General features: G+C 42.3%; 1 protein-coding gene across 1 annotated transcript; it reads left to right on the top strand.

Annotated features, from left to right (window-relative positions):
* The first annotated feature begins 5,469 nt into the window (after positions 1–5,469).
* On the top strand, positions 5,470–10,502 carry LOC109218258. The gene is made up of 4 exons (XM_019382611.1): positions 5,470–5,679; positions 7,841–7,949; positions 8,695–9,377; positions 10,446–10,502. Exons 1-4 carry the CDS (start codon positions 5,470–5,472, stop codon positions 10,500–10,502), a joined length of 1,059 nt encoding a protein of 352 aa, XP_019238156.1.
* The last annotated feature ends 882 nt before the right edge of the window (positions 10,503–11,384 follow it).

The following is an 11,384-nucleotide window of genomic DNA, read 5'->3' as shown; positions in this document are numbered from 1 at the left end:
AGCCTGGCCTCGCGGAGAAGCAGCTCGGACTTAAGCTTGTCAAAAGCCTACAAAGAAAAACTCAATAAGGAAGGGAAGGCACGAAACTCGAAGGGCCTGTGTCAAAACTCACCACATAGTGAAGCCGTTGGGCTTCTTCGAAGGCCGAGCGCACATCTGCTAGCCTGGCTCCCTCAGCTCTGAAAGAATCAACCCCGGCAAGGGCACGGGCGCTCGGCGCATATGATCCCGGGTTTCGAGTATCCCTCGAAGTACCTCTGACGGAAAAAGAGGACGGCAGCTGAGGAGAAACCGCCTTTCCAAAACTAGAAATCACGGGCGTGACAGGCTCAGTCAATACTTCCACTCCAGGCCACCGGTCCAGGTTCACCTTGCTTTGAGCACCATCGCCCATCAAAGGTATCTCTTGCTTATTGTTATCATTCTTTAGCCCAAAATCTAGCAACCCTTCTTCCTCTCCAAAAGGGCACGGCCTCGCCTCAGAAGGCTCCCCGATGCCTACAATAATAGAGTTAGCATGCAGAAAGAAAAGGCACCCTTCCGAGAAAAAAGGGGGTAAGAGCAAATCGCATAGCACGTACCGTGGTGTTTTGCCTCCCACCTATCCTTAGATAAAGCTCGCCACTCACGTTCATTGTAAGTCGAGTGGGTTACAAACTTCCAAACCCAGCCCGGCAGATTGGGAACCTCGCTCGGCGTCCACAAAATCGCTGAAAGGAAAAGAAGGCACATTTATGAAGCTCGTCTTCGCCATAAACAAAACTACGACAGCACGAATGTACCATTTACGTGTAAAATTCCATTCCTCAGGAAATGGCAGAAACTCCACCTGAATAATTTCAACAGTCCGTGCTCGGATGAATCAACTCATCCACTACCGATCTCCACCTTCTTCATCATCAGCAACAAAAGGCGTGGCCGGCCGGCATCGTAAGGTTAACAGACCTCGATGGTGAAAAGGTCGATACAACCTGATAAGATAACTGAGTGTGAATTCAAGCCCTGCCTTATCCGCAAAGAACCTCACCATCAATACTATCCGCCAAAATGACGGATGAACCTGCACCAAGGTGACCCGATATTTCCGACAGAAATCAAGCACAACCCTATCAGGGTGGCCTAGCATGAAGGGGTACGTATACACGTTCAAAAACCCCTCGGCGTGGTCCATAACGCTCTCTCCCGGGGAAAGTACGTGCAATGCTACTTTCTCCCCCCATCCACAGTCTCTCCTCACTGATTCTAGATGCTCCTCTCCTATAAAAGAAGTGGTCTTCGAGGCATAAACCGATAACCTCGAACATTTGGAGTCTCTTCTGGCAGGAGACTCCCTTCTAAAGCAAAGTGCCCAGAGGCGGAGCTCTTTTTCCCTTGCCGAGCGGATTCAGGCATAGCACCCGCGGCTACAGTAAGACGAAGGAAGGGGAAATGAAGACTTGGGCGGAAGTCTTGGGTTAAAGGAAAATTGGCGCAAGAAAGGAGAACTCTATGAAAAAGGATAACTACTCGGAATAGCAGAATCTCAAAAAGGGCGCGGACAAACCTATATATGGAAAAAGCGACGACCACTCGCCTTTCCCGAAGACCGACTAGAAATATTGGCTAAAGCTTTATCGCTTTGGAAAGATACGCTGGCAGAATTGCCTCGGTCGCTTCATAACCGTATCCTACACTCGACGTCGCCATACGATGCTTCAAGGTCCAAAACCCCGTGTTAACCAAGTCCCGAGGTGGTACCCGACCTCGAGGACCTCCATAAAAAATATGTTAGGCTCCAGGAAGCCATTGGCACCATTGCAAGTCCCGAGGTGGTACCCGACCTCGAGGACCTCCATCAAAAAGAAGTTAGGCTCCAAGAAGCCATTGGCATCATTGCAAGTCCCGAGGTGGCACCCAACCTCGAGGACCTCCACTAGAAAGATGTAAGACTCCAGGAAGCCATTTGCATCATTGCAAGTTCCGAGGTGGTACCCGATCTCGAGGACCTCCACCAAGAGGAAGATTGGCTCTAGAAAGCCATCAATGTCATTACAAGTCCCGAGATGGTACCTGATCTCGAGGGCTTCTCTCAAGAAGAAAATAAGCGCTTAAACTCTACTCACATGGGTTTGGCCCCGGGGTACCATCTGAACCCGGGTAAACCCTCACCAGGGATCTATCTACAACGCCTTAAAGCTATCTACACTAAGTTCAAAACAAGTTTCCAGATGATTTGAGCAAACCCCCACTCGGGGATTGCTCTCGAAAGCCTAAAGGCAGTCTCTATTCAACTCGAAGTCAGGGTCCCGGCGACCCGAATTCATCAGTCCAATCCGGGCTCGGTCCAAGGAACGACAAAGGGTTCTGCGGGGAGCCGCGTTAAGCAATCAAAGTCAAAAGAAACACTCGCCCTCGAGCTCGATATTTGTACCGATCGACGGAGTCAAGCACTCAGATTCTTCACAAGCATAGATAAGGGGAAATATAGCATACAATAGAAAAAAAATGAAGAAACATCTTTTCCATTAATAGGCACAGTTACAAAGCCCACGAGGGGTCCTTACATATGATTACAAAAGCCCACGGAGGGTCCTTACACAGAAACAAAGAAGCGAAAAGGTGAACACACATGATTCAAACCTAGGGCCTAGCCTATTCTCCGGGGAGCATCCTCAGCGGCAGCATGTTCGAGCATCGCCTCCTCGACAGTCTCATCTTAGTCTCCCCAAAGTAGTATCTTCAAGGGATAGAAGATGAAGAAGAGGAAAGTGGTGGAGAAGAGCATAGTGACGCGGAAGAAGCAGAAAGGAATGAAGAAGTGGCTGGGTGAAAAATTTGGCTAGTATGGATTTCACCAGTAAGCCGCTTTTTGAGACGTTACCCCGGTGCGGGACGCGGCAGTTGGTAGATATTGCCACCTCACTCCATGAAAAGTAAAGGGAGTGAGGCGCCGCACCGGGTAGTCGGGGGAGGTGAGCAGCGATATAAAATCCGAACACCCCCTGAGCAGCGGTGTAAAGTCCAAACCTTTTTCCAATCCGGGATAAATCGGCCCCCTACCTCGTCGTCTCGAGCCAATGACGACAGCAACAATAACAACAACAACAATGACAAGATGGTGTGATCTCGCTCAACGAGAAAAGGCCTAGAAAAAAGGCTATGGGCGGCTGGTGAGAACGCTGCCATGTATCCTTAAGGCAGCGGACCTCGAACATGACAACAATGGATAAGGACGGTGAAAAGAGAAGGATGGATAGATATTGGAAGACACTTGAGTAAAAAGTTGATTCCAGGGGGTTCCCATTTATAGGAAGGTCGGCAGCGTAACCGACGGCATCATTATTATCTTTGAAAGACGTATCGGCAGGCGCATTTAATGCATCCTTGGGAGCCGAACCGGCGGCGACATCGTTGCTTTGAAGAATAAGAAACGGTAGTGCTATGAGTAATTCTGGAAAGATGAACCAACGGGACGCTTCAGTCATCATGAAGGTTTGCGTCATAAGTATGACATCATCACGGGAAAGTTAGAAGAGACGGTTATCAAGGTCGTTTCTAATCGTTTACTCTAAGAAACACGGGGACTATCTGTATACGGTAAAATCGGAGGGTCCGATTTTTGGCCATTACAATGCCTCGGGAGCGAGGTTTCCAAAAGCTCGAGGCCACGGTCGAATCTTAACCCGAGGGGACATCAGTGTCCAGCCTCGAGGCAACGCAAATCGATGGTTACGGTAGAAAGCGAGAAGTTCCCTAGGCGCATAACTGAGGCTGACAAAGCCTAGAGGTCTAGCCCTGACCCGTATCAGGGCAGTAGGTGGCTATACCTGCCCCATATCTTTGTGATTAATGCTTTTGTACTATATTTGGATTCCCCCTCATATATAAAGGGGATCCTTATCATTTTGTAAAGACCGGTTGCTCCATACAAAAATATACAAGAACTCTCTCTCTCTCTCTAACACATTCTCTTGAGTTCATTACTTCATTTATTGCTTGCATTCATTGTGTTCTATTTATTGTTAATCATTTATTACTTATTATTGGCCATAAAAAGCCGTCATTGATCTTATTCAAACTGTTAGTTGCCCATCGCTTACCCTCGATAGCTCCCAGCCGAGCCTTGGACTCAACCCCGAGGTCCTCAAATAAGCAGGCTCGAGGCCCCGATTATCAACCATTCGGTTCGATTATCACCTTGCTCTCAAACTCTAATCTTATTTCTAAGTCTTTCACATAACATCGACTGCTTAACAACCGGCATAAAAATAGATCACGTATTTTTAGAATCTCATAATCAAATTTAATTGTTATTACCTTTTTCACGGTAAACACCAACACTCTACAGCCCACGTGAGAAGCCCAAACAACAAGATCTTGAGTCTCACGTTACCTCATCATCGCCCCTCTCACACTCTCCTTCAACTATTAACCTTGAACAACAATCATTGCTTACCTCTACTCACATGCCACACAACACCACTGATACTTCAAAACTCCCACACAACACACATGCAGAGCCACAACACCCCCTCTTTCCACTGCGTACAAACCAACAACGCCCATCCCTACTACCGTTCCGCCCTCTCAATCTCCACTACCTCACACCCACAACCATGCAATCACCAAATGCCACCACCACTAAACTATCAAGTAATCTACACTTCTCAAGCACCACACTCTTATAACCCACCACAATCATGGCTCAAACTAGGACTCCAGAACCATACACTAAAGTTCACCATGGTAGTGAACAATCAAGAGGTGATAATGCGACTCCAAAATCCTCTAGACTTAAGATAAATTGTCACCGAGGGAATGACAAGATTTGTATGGCCAGTATCTCTAGACAACCACACAGATTCTACACATCCAAATTTGGGGGATGCCATACATGTGGAACCCTATGACCCAACCCTACAACAACCCACATATTCAAACATATGCAAACCTACCTTTTTACCCACCCACACATTCTCCTATTCCTTAGATTCACGAAGCGATCCAAATGCCTCGTCCTTACCCACCAATGTCCCCAATGAGCTCATTCGAACCTCTTACTCCAACAAACAGCTCCAAGAGCCCACAACCACCAACTCCAAACGAACAATAAATTCTAACTTCTCAGAAATTGCAGTAGTCATGGAGGAGATGTGGGGAAAAAGAACAAAGCCAGTATGGTTAGGGGGATACCATATCTCCATTCTAAAGGAGCAATACGGCAAAAAGATACTACTTAACTGCCCACGGGAGGAGACTAAGTGCTTGATCAAACTACAACCAACAACGAATCCGGAGGCCCGAAAATTTGTCGTGGTAATAACCCCCACTCTGAGGGAGACCATGCAAACTCACAGTGAGGAGGGCAAACCACTGGACATAGTGGCGCAAGTCCCACAAGCACCACCCTTACGTACTAAATCTATGAATTTTGTTATCTGGAACTATAGGGGTGCACAGTCTCCTTATTTTCGTAGAAATTTTTGATCCATGTTAAACTACTACAGGCCGCCACTAGTGGTGCTCCTTGAAACACATCTACAGGACCATGCTGTCCTTAGGGATGATTTTGACTTCTCTAATTTGTCCCAAGCACCTGCTGAGGGACAGGTAGGAGGGATCGTCATTTTATGGAATGCTTCAATTATAACAATTTCCGAAGTTGCAGTCACCAACCAAGAAATACACTGTATGGTCCAGGTATGTCACCACGTCCATTCTTTTATGTTGTCAGCTATTTACGCAAGTCCTATATTAACTTGTAGAGAACTTCTGTAGGAAAACCTAATGCACGTTGCATATAATTATAAAGGGCATTGGGTTGTAGGAGCAAATTTCAATGATATTCTCTCCTCCAATGAAAAATTTGGAGGATGCTCAATTAATAATATTAGAGCAGACTCCTTATTAAACTGCTTTAATTACTGTAACCTATTTGATTTGGGTTATAAAAGGAGTAAGTACACCTGGACGAATAAACGTATATGCGGTGGAATGATTTTAGAAAGATTGGATAGAATAGTAGCTAATTATGAATGGCTAAAATTATATCCTGAAGCTCAAGTTCATCGTTTTCCTCGGACGCACTCCGATCACTGTCTTTCATGCTTGCTATGCACCTGCATAATCCACCTAGGAAAGCCACTTTTAGATTTGAATCAATGTGGCTTACACACCAAAAATTCTCTAAACTTGTACATCAATTGTGGCAGCCGAACCCACCTTATTTGGAAGGTGTTGGGCATTTTACAACCTTAGCAAAAAACTAGAATAGGGACACATTTGGAAATACTTTTAAACAAAAAAATCAACTTAGGGCACGACTAGTGTGTATCTAAAGTTCCACCAACTACCCAACGAGTGATTTTTACAAACTTTAGAACGAGAACTCCTCTCTCAATTTAACCACATCTTAAAATTGGAAGATGATTTTTGGAAATTAAAATCTCATATAGCTTGGTTAATGAGGGAGATGAAAATATGAGGTTTTTCCATTTAACGGTTCTTAAATGACGGTGGCGCAATCAGATTAGTGCTCTTAAAGATACTAATCGTAATTTGATTTATGACAACAACCAATTACAAAATCTAATTACAAATTTTTATAAAGAACTATACCACATGAGCCATATATTATCTAATAAGAATCACTCATTCTCCAATTTCAATACTATCAATGATGCTTCCATAAGCAATCTTTTGTACCACATAACGGATAAAGAATCACTAGCGTAGTATATTCTTTCCATCCTCATAAATCTCCGGAACCTGATGGTCTTCACCCTTTATTCTTTCAAAATTCTGGCCCCAAATTAACGATTCAGTTATTCCTTTTTGCAAAAACATCTTCCTAGCTGGTCATATTCCTCCAGAATTGAATCAAACACTTATATGCTTGATTCTGAAAATGCAAAGTCCTTCCACACCGGCTCACTTTAGACCCATAAGTTTATGTAACACCATTTACAAGGTCATAACCAAAATTATAGTAAATCACATAAAACCTATCCTTGACACGATAATTCACCCATCACAATCTGCTTTCCAAAAAAATCGTAGAGCATCAAACAATGCTATTATAGTACAAGAATACTTCACAACTTTACTTCTAAATCAAAATGCTCAAATATGCTTCTTAAAATAGATCTTGAAAAAGGTTTTGACCGTGAGATTTTATACGCAGAATCCTCATTTATTTTAACTTTTCCCAACCTATAATTACTTTAATTATGTCTTGCATATCAGCAACCACTACATCCATCCTTTTTAATGGTACTCCAACCCCTTTCTTCACACCCACCAGAGGCATTAGGCAAGGGAATTCCTTATCTCCTTATCTCTTCGTACTGTGCATGGAAATATTACCTCGCAGTATTAACATTTCAGTAGACCACAACGTTTGGCACCCAATCACCTTACATAAAAGAGCTACACCAATTTCTCACCTTTTTTTTGCGGATGACATAATTTTGGCCTCCAAAATAACCACTGAAGTTGTCATACAATTATTGACCAACTCAATTACTTTACCAAATTGTCAGGCCAAAAAGTAAATTTTGCAAAATCAAAGATTTTCTTTTTCAAAAATTGCTCACAAAATTAACAAATCTTTTATCCTCAATTCTTCTAATATGGTGGAAGGACTACACTTTGGCAAATATTTAGGATTTCCACTTTTTACATCGAAACCTACGAAAAGAGATTTTCAGTTTATTCTTTATAATTTTAAAAATAGACTTGCAGGCTGGAAAATAAACCACCTCATCATGGCGGGGAGAGCCACGCTCATAAAAGCCACCCTTAACTCAATACCAAACCATTTGATGTAAATTATTCTTTTGCCGAGCTATGTGCTTGCTAGGTTAGAACAGTACCAAAAGAACTTTCTATGGGGAACTACTTCCCAGAAAAAGCATTTGCATATGTTAAATGGGAAGTCATAACGACTCCCAAAAATGAAGGTGGCCTAGGTATTCAAAAACTTAAGGAAAAAAATAAAGCACTACTAGCTAGTACAACATAGTGTTTATTCCATAACCCACAATGGACATCCATTCTTATTTCCAAATATTCTTCCACTACACGATGGAATCCCACCAGAACCTTCATGATGTGGAAAAATATTTCTACTGGATGGGCAGCGTGCGTAAATGGACTAGTGTGGCAAGTCACACGAGAAACACATATTAATTTTTGGTATGATAATTGGTTAGCTCCTAGTCTTAACATTCGTAGCCTAATACAAGGACCATTACCTTATAAAGACCAGCAAATGTCTGTCGCGAATGCCACCCATATTCTTGGAGGCTCTAACCATATAAAGTCCATGGAATTGCCTACTTCTCTAATCCAAAGGATAAATTAGTATTACCTCCCTACTTACCCAACACTACCTGATTGCATCATTTGGGTGCACACGTTATCAGGCGACTTCTCAGTTACCTCTTGTTATAAATTGATCACCAAACATACTGCGATTCCAAATCATCATGTGTGGATTGGGCACCTACGTACATTACCAAAAATCAGAACCTTTTGTGGTTGTTGAGTCACAACCGCTTACCCACCTAACAATACTTACATAGGCTATGGATACTTACGTCCAATACTTGTACCATATGTCATCAGGAGGAAGAATCTATTCCTCGTATCTTTTTTAAATGCATCAACGCAAGACAATGCTGGTTTAATATGAAACTAGGATTTATAATACAGCATACTCGTTATGGGGTATGCTGTATGAGGGAACTAAGACTCGGGTTAGGACTGTGGAAGGTGACTCGGAGCACTTTCTGGTTATTACGGGGTTGCACCAAGGGTCTGCGCACAGATCGTTCTTATTTGCCCTGGTGATGGATGCGCTAACACACCATATTCAATGGGAGGTTCCATGGTGTATATTGTTCGGTGATGATGTAGTACTGATTGATGAGAAGCAAAGCAGCGTTAATGAGAGTCTGGAGATTTGGAGACAGACCCTAGAGGCTAAAGGTTTCAAGTTGAGTAGGACTAAGACAAAATATCTGGAGTGTAAGTTCAGCGATAAGTCGGGGGAAACAGACATCGATGTGAGGCTTGACTCACAAGTCATCCCTAAGAGAGGAAGTTTCAAGTACCTTGGGTCAATTATTCAGGGGGATAGGGAGATAAACGAGGATATCATGCACCGTATAGGAGTGGGGTGGATGAAATGGAGGTTAGCTTCTCGAGTCCTGCGTGACAAGAAAGTGCCATCGAAACTCAAAGGCAAGTTCTATAGAGCAGTGGTTAGACCGACCATATTGTATGGGGCTGAATGTTGGGCAGCCAAGAATTCTCATACCCAGAAGATGAAAGTGGCAGAAATGAGGATGTTGAGATGGACGTGCAGGCACACTAGGCTAGATAAGATTAGGAATGTAGATATTCGGGAGAAGGTGTCACACCTCTTTTTTTATACATCTACCCCGAAGGATAATGTATAAGGGAGTTTTTCCATTTAAAGTGACATTATTCGAAATGGGATTATTTATTTATTTAGAGTCGCCACTTGGGATAGGTTTGGCTTTTGGTGTCCCAAGTCACCGGTTTAACTTAAATCCCAAATCGAGGAAAATTATCCACTTCCCAATTGGAGTCTGCGAACCAGAAATTCTGAATAAGGAATTCTGTTGACCCGAGGGAAGGTGTTAGGCACCCTCGGATCCCGTGGTTCTAGCACGGTCGCTTAAACTATTATATTCGGCTAAAATCTAATTTTATACACGTTATCCTATAGTACAATTTAAAAATTGTTTAACCGCTTTTAGTTAAAAAATTTTAAGAAAGTGAACGTCGTTTAAAAACGTGTTTCTGGATCACGTCACATGAAATGCACCCGGATCCTCGACACATTCTTATTCAACGTTTTGGGATTTGGATTTGGGTCACATGAAATGCACACCCGTATTTAGGAAGGTAAAATTATTAAAAGCGCGACTAACGTGTTATCATCTTTGCGGGAGGCCGTGAAATTCGCTAAACAGCACGTCCCGAATTCTAAATATTTTAATAGGAACATTTGAAGAGGGCCCCGCAATTTATGCATTTTGTTTGGCGGGGCTCACTTCATTTTATTGTTTATAGGCCATCCTAGAGCAAACTATAATTATCTATTGAATTTGTCTCTAAAGAATCCTAGTTACTTGATATTATAAAATTCGGACTTCAAGTTCAAGTCCGGATTCAAACAAAAGGGCAAGCCTTTTAGTTTGGAACCGCTACCTAACCCGATGGCCCAAATTTGTATTGCCAATTAATCTCCATGATCTTACAATATTTTCAACCTCCAGGGATTTTGTTGGGCCTAGATGGTTGGCCCATGACTGTGGACATACAATCAGACTCATTTAGTTAATGGGTTAATGCTATGGATTTGAGAGTTGATCAGTAGGGAAATTTCGATTTCAAATACAGCTTTTAACTACCTACGCTGGTTTGGATATCAGCTCTACCGTTACTCACACAAGGAAATGAGATCACAGCAGGAAGATCATCATATGTAGTACTTATAAATTGACAAAGGTGAGTGATCTGATGATTAGCAGAATCACATGATAAAACTTCATTTTTAATCACAAAAAAAAAACAGTTGAGATCATTTTTGAAAGCCAAGGATTAACTGATTATCGATTAAACTATTGAATAGTTTAAGCCACAATGCTGATTTTATAATACCTATTTTTAAGCCTGGACATGGATTGAATTTTAACAACGAGAGTCATACATGTAAACCTATACACAAACAGGTTAACTGCCTAAATTCAAAAACAGCCCAACTATTTTGGATTTGAAGAGCTGAACTACTGAAGTCAGCTACTGAGACTCAAAGCCCTTGTAAACCTGTTTTTATAACTACTGAAGATGAACCAGGCATTCGACTCACAATACGAATCCGAAAGTAATAGCCATACAGTCCGAATATGGAATCCAATTATACAGTCCAAGTTTATGTACATACAAATCGAAAATTAAACTATGTCTAAAATCTGTTAACTATTAACATGTAACAGTCTAACAAGCATAGTCTAAGGAGCAAATAGGCAAGTATTTCCATTTCATTTCCAACTTGAAAGGCTACATCGAATCAAATCTGAGATGTGTACCTGGAAATTGAATTTCAACAAGAAGAGATGAGGATCAACAGCAGATCAAGCAGTTAGCAGAGCAAGTAACAACAACAATTTTAACCCAGGAATATGTAACAGGGGTATAGCACTAAAATGACTCCGAAATAACTCGATTGAAACCAAAAACCCACTCGAAATCAATCCTAGCAGCTCTCTGAAGCTTCAGCCACCAGAAACAAACCAAAAAGCTTTGAAATAACCCATAAACAACTTGAAATTGAATATAGGACCAAACTAGCCTTGCAATCAATCTAAAAT

Source organism: Nicotiana attenuata, unplaced genomic scaffold, assembly GCF_001879085.1.
Source record: "Nicotiana attenuata strain UT unplaced genomic scaffold, NIATTr2, whole genome shotgun sequence".
NCBI lineage: Eukaryota > Viridiplantae > Streptophyta > Magnoliopsida > Solanales > Solanaceae > Nicotiana > Nicotiana attenuata.
This window is presented reverse-complemented; position numbering and strand designations above follow the sequence as displayed.